This window comes from Sprattus sprattus (genome assembly GCF_963457725.1).
Source record: "Sprattus sprattus genome assembly, chromosome: 9".
Taxonomy (NCBI): domain Eukaryota; kingdom Metazoa; phylum Chordata; class Actinopteri; order Clupeiformes; family Clupeidae; genus Sprattus; species Sprattus sprattus.
In genome coordinates this window covers 17,907,924-17,921,789 of record NC_137928.1, presented here as the reverse complement: position 1 = coordinate 17,921,789, position 13,866 = coordinate 17,907,924, and the positions used below count along the sequence as shown (strand labels likewise).

At 41.9% G+C, this 13,866-nt stretch overlaps 1 protein-coding gene across 4 annotated transcripts; it reads left to right on the top strand.

Annotated features, from left to right (window-relative positions):
• Nucleotides 1-1,331: 1,331 nt before the first annotated feature.
• Nucleotides 1,332-12,981, top strand: akt2 (v-akt murine thymoma viral oncogene homolog 2). 4 transcript variants are annotated; one of them, XM_080844812.1, is made up of 14 exons: nt 1,332-1,754; nt 4,387-4,554; nt 4,712-4,840; nt 5,427-5,538; nt 5,723-5,870; nt 6,236-6,367; nt 6,487-6,552; nt 6,675-6,743; nt 7,075-7,197; nt 7,426-7,554; nt 8,266-8,480; nt 8,944-9,031; nt 9,163-9,265; nt 10,923-12,981. In XM_080844812.1, the coding sequence occupies exons 2-14, from the start codon at nt 4,509-4,511 to the stop codon at nt 11,000-11,002; spliced, it is 1,440 nt and encodes a 479-aa protein (XP_080700938.1). In that variant the 5' UTR covers nt 1,332-1,754; nt 4,387-4,508; the 3' UTR covers nt 11,003-12,981. The 4 variants fall into 4 exon arrangements, with proteins under 4 accessions (XP_080700938.1, XP_080700937.1, XP_080700939.1 ...); XM_080844811.1 differs by having other exon boundaries at nt 4,351-4,554; XM_080844813.1 differs by having other exon boundaries at nt 1,358-1,443; nt 4,351-4,554.
• Nucleotides 12,982-13,866: the final 885 nt, after the last annotated feature.

Here is a 13,866-nt window from a genome sequence, read left to right as displayed (position 1 = left end):
TTTGTATGCACAGATTTCATTGTTGCTTGATGGGTCATATTTAATTGATTTACTTATAATACATATACACAGATAAGAGCACTTGAATATTTACTATTTTGGCCAGATTGTTCTCCTGATGAATTACACAGAATGAAAATGTGTTGTCCCTTCACTACAGCGGGATAAGTGGTGGATGGCAAACATGACAAATACGATTAATAATAAGCCTCTGATTAAAAAAAAGGGTTCACATTTTTGTCTTCAAAACAATGTAATTACATAACTATTAGTCTTAATATAAAAGGAGTAGCCTACTCTTATTCCATGGCAGTGAAGGCTGCAAGGTGGCTCCTAAAAGTAAGTTTAACTTGAACAATATACATATGTGCTGGCAACTGCTCAGGTAGGGCATGTCTGAGACAATATAGCCCTACATTGTGTTCTTCTGTATCTTAGGGTACTAATTGATGCATATGCCTATATCCCTAGGCCGACAACAATAGGGCTGAGAAGTGGATAACTGAAGCTACTATCTGCTATAATTTTCTCGTGAACCTTACGTTATGTCACTGTCATGAGTTCACCTGCAGATGTTTGTATCTGGGTTAATCATGTTATCAACAATATCTGATTTATGATGGCCCATATGTTGACGTGTAGCAGGCTATTTTTCGATGTGAAGTACGTCGGTGTCCGACGATTCAATTGGAATACCATCACCAGCGGAGGCATGTAGACGCCTATATCATGTGCATTTTAGCTGGATAGACGACTGTTGAAATATGCAAAATACTAGCTTACCTTATAAAGCATGTCAGAAAACCAAATGGCATAACTAGCCAACTAATGTGATACAATATGTGAGAATTTGAGTGTACAAAGACTTGGCCTACATCAAAACGAAAGATGCCTTTGCTTTGTTGAAAATATCGGCAAAAATAAAGGGCATTCTGTAATAATCGTGTAATTATAATGCAATAACGAGTGGATATAAATTGTGACAGACCACTGTCCAATGTTGCTAACAACAGATTCGAAGGAATGGATTATTTGACTATCTGTGCTCTAACTTGTCGTTTGGTAAACATACTCCTACGTCAACAGACTGAATTGGCAGCATTGTGGAAAACGTATGACTGATCCGACAACACTAATCGGACCAACTAGTAGACTTATAATCAAAGATTAATGGTAAATGCGTCAGTTTCACGGGACCTCTGTTATTCTGCTTATGTGTCTTGTTTCTTGACGACTGCATATCAACCATAGACTGTAAAATATTTCAACACTCTTCTACGAGGAAGGCCTTGATTTGCGTAAACGTCATTTCCTGTTTGTGCTCATGTCGAGTAACGTTAGTTGTTCTGCCATGAACGAGGCCTGTTGTAAGCTGCAGGTTATTGACACAGATAACAAGGTGTAAGGAGAAGCAATAGCGATCGAGATTCCTCATTCCCAAGGGTAACTCGTCGACAACAATTAGTTGAATATATTCATTACCTGGCAAATTAGAAATAGCCATTTTCTTCTATGCTGACTCGTTAGCAAGCTAGTCTTTAAAGCGCCGCCTGGAGCAGCCAGTGTGGGCAGCAAAACAGGCTTAGCGGGCACTCGGTTGTTATTTTTTTGGGAGGCTGTGTGATCATTGGCAGAGTTCAATACACCAGCTTGCAGAATAATAACTAGCATCGCCGCGGAGGACTTTGCATTCATTCTGTATGAGCATCGGCTCCCAGTACTCAACACTTTGCCAACAAGCTTAAGGAGTCGAGGTAAGGAGGGCGCTTTAGTTGACGCAGAACTTGGAATAATGATTGATAGCTTGCTAGCTATTGCTAGTCACCTCGCGGGCTACTCGGCTGACTTTTTACATCAACACTGGCATGTTCATGAGTGCAGTGCATTACTAGGATTAATCACACTAGAAATTTAGTGATCGTTATTTTAAAAGAAAGAAGTGTAGCATCGATGATCGTGTCTACTGTCAGTAAATACATGGGTTAATTGTGTGTTAGCTCATTCCGTGTTAGCTGGATGGTTAGCCTGTTAACCTAGGTCATCGATTGCATTGTGGCAAGTCCTGCTTGTTGTCCCGGGCGTCAGATTCCACTGTTCTTGCATGTTCAATTCATTATTGTCTGACACACTCGCTCACATTAGGTTGCTACAAACCAATTTTGATGTATGTTCTGTTATTGTTATTTGAATCATCCAGTCAACCCTGATAATTTGCATAGTGAAGTGTAGCTGGCTAGCTCGTTGGAAATGTTTTTCTCTGTAGCAGCTAACGTTAGCTAACTGATCTCCTGTGGAAATAGTGCATGTAGTGAGGTTAGTCCCAAGGTTCAGTTTTGGTTTATCAGCCAAACCAGACCGAGCTCATTGTAACGTTATACATTTCTGCAACAAGACTAGCTTTGGACGAAGTTACTTGTTGGGCCACTCTGGTTCGGGTCAGTTTTAGTCAGATTTTGCATGGCCACCCAAGTAGCGCTGCAAAACAAAGTCGTTAAACTTACTTATTGTTGTAATCAGCTGATTCTAACTTTATGACCCCCCCCCCTTAGTAAATTGGTATATGTGATAGATAACAAGTATGTTGTGCTTGTTTTCATCCCTTACAAGCATGCCGCATCGACCGGCGCAAAACTTTAAAGGGATTGGTTTCTTATTGCGTTGTTATAAGTGTCATGAGTCACTGAAAACAGGGATATTGAGACCACTGACTTTCATTGGACAGGCCGATACAGCTAGTGTAAAAATAGATGTGGAATTGACCATGTGAGGAACCTATCGATTTTTATCTCTGCAAACAATACTGTGTAAACAGATGTAAAAGTCGCTGTAGAACGACATCGTAAACCCGAACATGTTTGTCACGTAGCTCAGCTTTTCGTTACATATGATGTCTTAATATCGTTAAGTTAATTGTATCTTTAATTACTATGAGGCCGTTTTGCTCAGCGGTGTGGAGTACACAGATTTGTCCACATAAATAAAGACTAGTCATCAGTGTGTTTGACAGCTGCTTCGCCTAATGTGATGGACTGATAAAGTAGGCCCACAAAAGCGGAAACTTATGACACTGTTGCTTGGAATAACCCTTTAAATCATGTATTCTGATGGAAAACTTTGGCATGCAGTCGTTCAGCCATATTATTGTGTAACCACCATGGGGAGCATCATAAAATGGTGATTTTAGTTTGGTAATCCAGACCTGTGCTCATGCTGACAAGGAGCAGACCCATACCTCAATCAGGGGTTAACAACAGTTTGAAAGTGTGAATAAATTGGCTATTAATGCCGGGTGCTTCATAACAGTGCATCCACATTTATTTAAAGCGGCCTTCTTGCTCTAAATATTGACCCCCTAAGGCTCTTGCTTCACCCAAGGATTATTTATTTGCAATAAATTTAATCCCATGCTGTTTTTTTTAGACGGCGTATATGAGCTTTTACATTATCACATGCAGCTGTAGAAGGTGTTGTTTATCAGGCCAATTTAACACCGTTCTGTTAGTGTGGTTTTTAGTAGGCTAATTTAAGATTGTTTATTTAGTTTATTATGTTACACCAGCAGTTAACGCTTTTTTTGAATAAACCAGCAGTTTAATTGCTATTTTTATCATGTTGATTAGCCCAGACTCTGTTGTCAATAAGTGATGAATATCCGTGTTGCGTAAGACAAGCAATTTGAATGTGTGCATGCATAGGTGTTAAACTCAGTCCCTTAATTTGGAATCGAGCCAAGAGATGCAAGTTTGAGCCACACTAGGTGGTGAGGTGATTAGCAGAAATTGTTGAGGTGCCTCATTTCCGTTGTTTCCTTGCACTCTCTGTGGGTGTTCACCTGGTGATGAAAGAGCCTAATAGTGATCTCCATGGTTACGAAATGATCTCAATCTGTGACCTCATGCTGATGTAATGAAACAGACCACTGTGGTAATTAGAATGCCCTCTGGAACAGGAAGGAGACCTGGTAGCGTTCCTGTTTTTAACTGAAATGAGCGACTGCCACGGCCTTATTGAAGGTATAGCGTTGGCAATGTTTCTTCGCTCACCTTGGACCCCTAGAGGGGCAGGTGAGATGAAACACATGTTCTGCCACCCCATTTACTCTGTCTAACAGCTCGGTTGGTGTTTTTTGCCAGGTGTTCAGTAGCGTTTTAATGTCACATTTACATATGAAACATCCTCAAGACACTTTGCTCCCAGGGACATTGTGGTAGTGAGGTGATTCGGTACATCTGGCAAGCGAAGCGGCAGTTTTCACACGTGCGGGCAAAATAGGCTTATGCCAGCATTGCCATGTGTAACTAATTACCTCAGCGCATTCTCTCAGGTTGTTGTTTTTTTTTTTTTTTGAAGGAGAGGAGGCCTGATCTATTCTACCGTTCGCTCCAGGTTCTGAGGAGTGGCTGCCGTCTCCCATTTGTCTGACATCCTTGTTTGTCATCAACGCCGTTTCCCTCCCCCGACCTCCCTGTCCGCCCCCTCCTGAACCCCAACAAACACACCCCCCCAGCATGAACGAGGTCAGTGTGGTCCGAGAGGGATGGCTCCATAAGCGAGGTAAGGAGGAGTTTGGGTTTTTCTGTTGACGTATTTTGGTGTTGTTGTTGTTGGTTTGTTTGTTTGTTTTTTAAATGAGGAATTAAAAAGGCTAGCTCTCTCACTTTCATTGGTTTTCTGGGTCCTTTACTTGTCTGCCTTGTTGCCTGCGGCACAGGTGAGTACATCAAGACGTGGAGACCCCGCTATTTCATCCTGAAGAGTGATGGCTCCTTCATTGGCTACAAGGAGAAGCCAGAGATATCTGACCCCAACCTACCACCCCTCAACAACTTCTCAGTGGCAGGTGAGAGGTGCACGACAGTGTCGTCGGAAATACATTTTAGAAGATGCGGTGCACTTAAAAGGCATGCAGGATACAAACAACAACGTGAGCATGAAAGTGAAAGGCGTACCACAAATGATACACATACAACCTCAGTACGTGCCTTTTTGCATGAACTTTTTTTTTTTTTTACCAGGCAGTAAACAGCTATTCTTTATACTCTTTAACGTTTTACACAGTGTGCACCCATGTTGGGCTTTACATTAGTGTAAGCCACATATACCACCCTAATAACAATGCGGTTTGCTATTGTTACTGTTGTTCCTAGTTCGCACGATTACTTCCTCGGTGTACATATCTTCTTTTGTTTATCTACAAAATTCTATAGCTTTGTGTCCTTTCAGTAGTTCTGTCCTTTTAACCTGGTATTCATGACGTTGACCTCATGGCACACAGCTGTGTCAGTCGGTTTTATTTTACATGCTCGCAATCAGTTGTCATATTTTGCAGTAAACATCTAGCTCTGAATATGACCACTAATTGGGAATGTACTTGCACTCAGTGTTCCAATCACTATTTGGCCCTTGTGCTCTCTGAAATTTCACAGAATGCCAGTTGATGAAGACAGAGAGGCCCAGGCCCAACACGTTTGTCATCCGCTGTCTGCAGTGGACCACGGTCATCGAGCGCACTTTTCACGTGGAGAGCAACGCTGAGAGGTAAAAAAAACAAAACAAAAAAAACAGGAGAGGAACAACAACTACAACAACCATTTCTTGTTTTTTCTGCCAAACATATGAACGTGCTTATTATGAGGAAATACGTGAGCAATGAAGTGTACTTATGATCCTGTTCAGTCAAAGACGTTTTTAAAGAATATTGTTTCAATTGTTAAATGTTCAGGGAGGAATGGATACGAGCGATTCAGGCTGTAGCCAATGGGCTTAAGACACGGGATGAGGAGGAGCCAATGGACATCAATTTTGGCTCCCCCGGTGACAACAGCCTGGAGGGCATGGAGGCTGCCATAGCCAGGTCCCGCACTAGAGTGGTCAGTGTGGAATATGTCCCTTACCTGCTCTGTTATGGTGCACTGACTTCAGATATTCATTCATAATGTATTTGATCTTTTGATAATATTTATTTGTGGGTAGTCTGTCTACAGAGACTTTAGAGATGGTTGTTTAAAATTCAGATTCTTATTGTTCATTGAACATCACCTTAACCTAACCTTAAGCAGTTTCAAAAGATAGTTTGTTTATAATCTGAGCCTCTGTAGATGATCTATAGGGGACCATCCAACTAAGATGTGACCATTTAATTTTTAATGCTTAATACAGTACTTTCATCCCTTCATATTGCACCTGTTCCATTGTCTTTTATGAGTGAAAAATGCCATATCTTTTTATCTTTCAGAACATGAGTGACTTTGATTACCTAAAGCTACTGGGCAAGGGCACATTCGGCAAGGTGATCCTCGTAAAGGAGAAGGCCACCGGCATGTACTACGCCATGAAAATCCTGCGCAAGGAAGTCATCATTGCTAAGGTATGTTGATACAGGGCTGGCCCAAAAAGGAATACTGAATGCAAGAGTCACTGGATGGAATAATAATGCTGCCCTTGCCTTTATTTACTTCTTAAATTTTGTTTGCCTGTTCATTCAAGGATGAGGTGGCACACACGGTTACAGAAAGCAGAGTCCTACAGAACACAAGGCATCCCTTCCTCACGGTCAGTTCCCTGATATACTGGTGGTGATTACTATGTACTGACTGTGAAATAATGTTATATTTTCTCTGAGGTTTGAAACTTTGAAGGTTGTCCCAGTCTGACCAACTCTCGCTGTCTTTCAGACACTGAAGTATGCCTTCCAAACTCACGACCGCCTGTGTTTTGTGATGGAATATGCGAATGGTGGAGAGGTACCCCTTTTTATTACACACTTTTTTCCAGCAGCACTTTGGTTGTTTTTTAAGTGTTTAGTTCAGGCAGTATGAGGTTATAATACACTTTTATTATATGAAATTATATAGTCAAGGAAACTCACATGATGTAATATTTCCTAAGCAACTTCTGCTTCACATGCTGAATGACACTATGATGTGCATATTTACGTCAGAGAAGCAGTACAGGCTTATGTCAACAGGTTTGCAGTATCTCAAGATCCAATATCCAAATGTCACGACAATAGATATACTGGCATAAAGAGGCTTCCCCCTGATTAAATTAGCCTGTTCCTCTGTGGTCCCTCAGCTGTTCTTTCACTTGTCTCGGGAAAGAGTATTCACGGAGGACAGAGCCCGGTTCTATGGTGCTGAGATAGTATCTGCACTGGAATACCTACATTCATGCGATGTCGTCTACAGGGACCTTAAGGTGAGATCTCTGAAAAAGAGCCAGCCCCAGTGGTTCTTCACCTGGCTTTTGATATGTATGGCAGCTTTGACTACCCACCCATAATAAATAACTCTGTTGTATTCAATAAAGAAAATCAGTAGAAACCTAAATATTCATTTGGGTTGTTTTTTTTCATTCTCTACACTCTTTGCAGCTTTCCTTATTACGTCTGCTTTGCTCTTTCCTTTTTATCCGTGTTCTCTATAGCTGGAGAATCTCATGCTGGATAAAGACGGACACATCAAAATAACAGACTTTGGGTTGTGCAAAGAGGGCATTACCAATGAGGCCACAATGAAGACCTTCTGCGGAACTCCAGAATACCTTGCTCCAGAGGTAAGGGAAAGACCCAGTGTGTTGTTTTACTGCAAGCACCACTGCTAGTACTTTGCCATTGTGGGTCTCTCCTGCTCTTAATTCCATTTTCACTGTGAGATTCAGACATTTCCGCTTAAAAAAATAAAATAAACATCTACTCATACTGAACTTTTGTTCACGAATGTAGAATATTGACCAGAGTCAGACGAGCAGGAGGTCTGCTCTGCCTTGACCTGGCAATCAAGTAACGTCATCAGGGCTAGTAGTTCAAAGTTGAAAGCTGAAAGCTTTGCGTGTAATGTGCAAAGGCCTATTTGTGGTCACCAAGAGTTTGTGCACATAAGCAAACTAAAAAGAGCGTTGCTATCCTGATGTTGCCCAGTTTACTACTTCTGTGACTGAAGATTCTCTCCCAGGTTAGATTGTCACCTTCCACTAGTTATGTGAGGTTAAAAATCATCAGTGGAAAGTAAACCATTAGCTTCAGCTGAGCTGCGGAAAGAGAAGCAATGTTTATTTGACTCAGACAGACGGCAAATAAGTCACTGTTGACATTGCAACACAGATTGGAACGCTGTGCCTTCTCCTAAAAAATGGCCTCTTCCCTTAGCAAAGGTTACCCCCTCTTTTTCTCTTAAAGCTTCAGTATTATGTCTGTCGGTCTAGACATTTTAGACGGTTACCATCTCTGGTCTCCCTTTAAGCTTCATTTGTTCTCATCTTGCACAGGTGCTGGAGGACAATGACTATGGCCGTGCCGTGGACTGGTGGGGTCTAGGCGTGGTCATGTACGAGATGATGTGCGGCCGGCTGCCCTTCTACAACCAGGACCACGAGCGTCTCTTCGAGCTTATCCTGATGGAAGAGATTCGCTTTCCCAGGAATCTCTCACCCGAGGCCAAGGCTCTGCTTGCCGGCCTGCTCAAAAAGGACCCCAAGCAGAGGTGGGCATTGAGGCTGGGGAATCCAGTGTTTTCACCGGGGGGGTGGGGGGTCACACAAGGCACAGGACCTGACAGACAGAACTATGGGCACGGAATGTGACCGGGACAGAAAGATGGGTTTTCAAGCCAATTATTTAACCAGGCAAAAGTTTGTCAACCAAGGCACAAGACCTGACCGTTGCAGAGAGAGATATAGATTTTGTGAGTGGTGTAATGTACAATCTAGTGCTTCAACCAGGAGAAAGTTTGTCATCCAAGGCATAAACATGATGGATGCAAAGAGAACTATAGGCAAAGCACATGACTCCAAACGATGGGAAGGGACATTGTGAGCTCTATAGAATGTATGGGTTGGTTTGTCTAAGCAGCTGCTTGAAGTAAAAAAAATAAAGTCAACTGTAATACAACCTATGCATGAAGATATTTGTACAAATTTGTCATGATATTGTTTATGATTCTGAAGGCTTGGAGGAAGCCCGGAAGATGCCAAAGAGGTGATGACTCACAAGTTCTTTGTCTCCATCAACTGGACAGATGTGCTTCAGAAGAAGGTGTGTGTGTGTGCGTGCAGACATCATTCTTTTATACTTCCAAAATGCTTTTATTGTATGCAAATTTCAGTTTCAGGCAGACATCTGACATATTTATTCCCTCTCACTGTTCCATCTTCCCCGTCCATCAGCTCATTCCACCGTTCAAGCCGCAGGTGACCTCTGAAACAGACACGCGCTACTTTGATGATGAGTTCACGGCACAGACCATCACAGTCACACCTCCGGACCAGTGTAAGTAGTATCTACTGCTTTGAGTTTGCATAGCGTTAGTTGCAATATATTACTGTGGTATACTACAATACAGTGCATGATGTTGGTCAGGGAGTTGGCTGATGTCCTTACATTAATTTAATGAATTAAGTTTGAGCACTTATCTTGGAGGATGGCTCTGGTCTCTAAATAGCCTGTGAAAGTCCTTCAGATCAGAACAACGGCCATTCATATTTAGTTGAATTTAGTTTGTAACTACGTCCACAATAGGTAACCAAGGAATTGTCCCTTCTTTTTTTCCTTGAACTGTTCTGTTTAGCAAAGGGTTAGGGCGTGTGACACTGACTGCGTTGCGTGTGCCTGGCAGCTGTGTTGCAGTACTGCTGTGTCCTGGTTGCATGTGTTTAGTCACACTGCTGGCAATTCTGCTGTGGTGCCACTACTGCCATCTCTATCTTTCTGCATTGAGTTTGCCTCTTACAATGGCCGTCAATACGCAATAAGTTTGGCATCATCCATTGTTGATGAGTGGTTAGAGAAGTGAAGATCACAAAGTTCTAACCAGAAATCAGTCATGTGGTTTTTTTAAAGCTTTGTGTAGCAGTATACTGGCCGACATGTAGTCTTGCTTCCTTGAACTTCTCAAAGTAACTTGATTAGGGTCAGTACTAGTGTCAGACATGATTTCAGCGCTATGTGATGAGCATTCACAGTCTGAACACATTAAGGGATGCACGATAATATCGGCGCGCATTGGTATCGGCAGATAAAAGCTTCAAAACGTAATGATCGGCATCTGCAGATTTCTGGCCGTAACGTAGGTTGAATGCATAGATGCAGACCACCCACGTGCAACGCTTTGCAACATTACCTGTCGCGCTAATAGAAGATGATGCCTCATTTGATGGGATGTGAAACGTTCTGTTACGGGCCCAAGCTGTGCATGGCTTACTTTTGCATATATGTAATTTATACAGCTAACTTGGCAATAATGTTACATAGATTAGTCTAGAAATCCTAGAAGGGACGTTACTAAACAGTAAGTCAGTTAACCAACGTTAGCTTGCCAAGTAAGCCAAGCTGCATTTCCAGAGTGTAGTTGTTCAAGTTCAAGGAGGTACTGTTCAAGTATGAAATTGTGACGTGAAAATAAAAAATGAATCTGCCATATTTGAAACCATTTCAATAGTTTTCATGAGTGAATGTCTATTTCTAAAATGATACAAATCAAGTTTGTAATGTCCTGTATCTACAGCAAGTACCCTATCATAATAACAGATTCATTCTAGTACAGGAGAGACTTTTCAATTATTAAAAAGCAGAGGTGTATATATCGGTATCGGCATCGGCAATATCGAACACATTGTGTTGAAATTGAGGACTACAAGCACATCCAAAACAATAATCACAGCGTGTCTACAGGACCTTTCTTGAAGACTCACCCCTGACATCTGCATTTTCCTGTACTTTTAGCCACAGATTTTCAGTCTTTCTTCAAGCCCTTCCTTGTGGCTCAATTTGGATCGGATTTAGAATGCTTTTTAACTCTTCATTCTTACCAACATTTAAACATTTCACAATGGTTCAGGCAAGAGTACTGTCTGTATGTAATGGGTTGCATGGCAATGCAATGACTATCTTCGACCACACAATGGAGCCTCTGTCTTCCCCTCTGCAGATGACAGTTTGGACTCGGAGGACCCGGACACACGCACGCACTTCCCACAGTTCTCCTACTCTGCCAGCATAAGGGAGTGAGCCGCCCTCGTCCTCCCCTCTCTCTTGCCCCAACCAGCAGAAAGGATGCAACAACGACACGTATACTAACTCTTGGACACATGAACGCAGACAAATGCACACAAACACACACACACATACACACACCGACAAAATGTGCATACGTATACTCGACATCCATGCACCAGCAGATACTGTAAAAGAAGCGGGTCTCTTCACGGATTGGATATCATTGCAGTGACGGACTTAACCTCGACAGGGAAGGGGGAGTGGGTGGGCTGTTTCAGAGTCGGCCTCTGAATGCGCCCCTTGCCTTGCCTTGCCCGACACTACACACAGTGCACCATGACAGCCATAACAGCGCTTCACCACCAGTCAGGTAAAGAGGAGAAAACTAACTTGAGCACCAGCGGATTGCATGACGCACACTGGGACATACACACTGAAGCACACTCACAAATATACATACACACACACACACACACACACACACACACACACACACAGTCCTCCTCTGGACTTTCTGAAATCCCCCCAGCCAATCAGGTGAAGTTTAAATGATGTGCATACATGTCTGGGGTTGGAGGACATGAGCAAATACTTAAAAACATTTTCCCCCACTGATTGTTACAGTTTTTTTGTCCTTTTTCTTTTTTTTAAAAAGCCATAATTTTTACAAGTGCTCTTTCTGGAATTAGCTGTTACCAATAGTGATGAACTTTTCCTACAGAGGGCGAAACAGAAAGAGAAAGAGGTGGCGGGGCTCAGGAGAGGGATGTGTGGAGGAAATAATATTAGTGAGGGTAGTCACAGCTCTATATGATCGTGTATGAAACAGTGTGCGTGTGTGTCCGGATGTGTGTGTGTGTGTGTGTGCGCGTGTGTGTGTATATATGTGTGTGTATGTGTGTGTCGGTGTAAATGTACTTCTGTTTGTTCTTCATTTGAAAAGAATGTGTGAAAGTATGTTGTGCTCTATCTTAAAGAGAGTGTAAGAGAGAACGTGATAAATCAGTGTGAGACTGTGTGCATGCGAGCGTGCATGTGTATGAGAGTGTGAGGGAGAATGAGTGCGAAACATTTGTCACAGATCCACATCTTAAAGTGTGTCTTTTCATCTTTTGATTTTGTATATGGGCATAACAGTACAAGATGGGATGAGGGTGGGGGTGGGGGGCAGGACACACAGAGTAGATGTGACGTTAGCGCTTCAAAGGGAAGAGAGAGTTGCGGCTCTTTTAGGGGGGTTGAGAGCCCTCAAAAGCAGGAGCCTGGGTCCCTATGTTTAGGGGGGTGGCCATGTCGACCCATGTCCAGAACATCCACTCCCAAGTGTTAGATAGCATTTGTCCTTTAGCTACTGGCCCATGGAAAAGAATTAGTATTAAATACGACATGAATTATTTAATCATCTGTATAATTTTGGAGGCATTGCTGTAAAGATATTTCAAAAATGGACGAAAAATAATGATAATCTCAATGCCCCCAATCCCCATTATTTAATGACGAAAGCTGACTGGTAAAGCCTGTTATTGTGTAATGTGGCCAAGTTTGATTGATGCAGAGAAATAGGTGGAAATAGGCACTTAAAATTCTGAGACACCATCTTTGGAAATGCCTTTATTTTTGTCTTTTTTTTTCTTTTTGAGGTCTAGTAGTTAGCATAAACCCTCAAACAGGAAGTGAGGAGAGAGGGAGAGTCAAGTGCTTCCTGCTTCTGGTGTGTATCTAAGTGTGTACTTACCTTTGTTGAAAGATGATTTCCAGGTGAGTCACAGTTGGTACACACTGTTAGGTAGTGTGATGTGTTAATAAATGGTTTTGCCTTTTTTTTCAAACAAGATGTTTCATTCAGGGAACATCATAAACAGATTTTTTTTTTTGATTATTTTATTTTGATCTGATTTTGTTTTTGCTCATCGTTTTGTCTACCCGCTCCCTCAAAAAAATGTCTTGTTAAAATATATAAATATATATATAAAATATATATATATATTAAAATGGTGAAAAAAATGTCTGTCCTCCATTGTCTTTTTCTTTAATTTCATTCATGATTTAAGTTTGTGTGTGTGTGTGTGTGTGTGTGTGTGTGTGGGCGTGGGTGTGTGTGTGTGTGTGGGGGGATGAGTGCGCTTCAGAGAACAAGAATGCTTGTTTGTAGACTAGTTGGGTGGAGGTTTATTTATAGGTCTAATCTCAGATCTACTCTGGCACAGACCCAACGTGTCTCTTATAAGTGTCCTCTCGTTACTTTACCAAGCTCTGAGGTGATGTACTGGAAGAAATGGCTTCTTCAGAAACGCTTATATTATGTCAATGGTTATGTTGTCAGATTTTCACAGGTGGGCACAGGCATTGACGTTCGAGTATCATTTTTAAGGACCTGTTTTTCTCCACAATGCCTTTAGTTAGCCACTAGATGTCGCTACACACGTAGAAGTGTTGGATACAGCCTTCACGCTGCTAAATGCAAAGACACTGGCCCACACCAAAGTCAAGCACCCATCCAAAATTCGCATCATTGTAGAAACAGTGCATAGTTTAGAGTATTTCCTGTACTTCCATAATACTTTGAACACATCAAACGAAGAACGTTCAAGTTGGCTGAGGTCATTTTCACTTTAACAACCTCTTTAGCTTTTTCTAAAAAAGGCAGCTGAACCTGTATAGCCTATATATTTATTCCCAAGTCATGTTAGTACACGTTTTTATCACATCTTCAAGGAAGAACAACCACGGCAGCTTTGAAGAAAAATGATTTCGCAGCTTAGAGTTATGCTCCTCATTTGAATGTGATGAACAATCACGAATGTTACATCTCATTGCTGGTGTATTTATTCTGCTTCAATCAAAATTAGGGAAATGGAGAGATTACGCCTGAAAAG

Bases quoted from the DNA above. Each gene is read 5' to 3' on its own strand.
- akt2 (XM_080844812.1), top strand. From the start codon at position 4,509: ATGAACGAGGTCAGTGTGGTCCGAGAGGGATGGCTCCATAAGCGAG. The intron at 4,841-5,426 runs GTGAGAGGTGCA...GAAATTTCACAG, and splicing joins CAACAACTTCTCAGTGGCAG to AATGCCAGTTGATGAAGACA. The intron at 7,555-8,265 runs GTAAGGGAAAGA...CATCTTGCACAG, and splicing joins CAGAATACCTTGCTCCAGAG to GTGCTGGAGGACAATGACTA.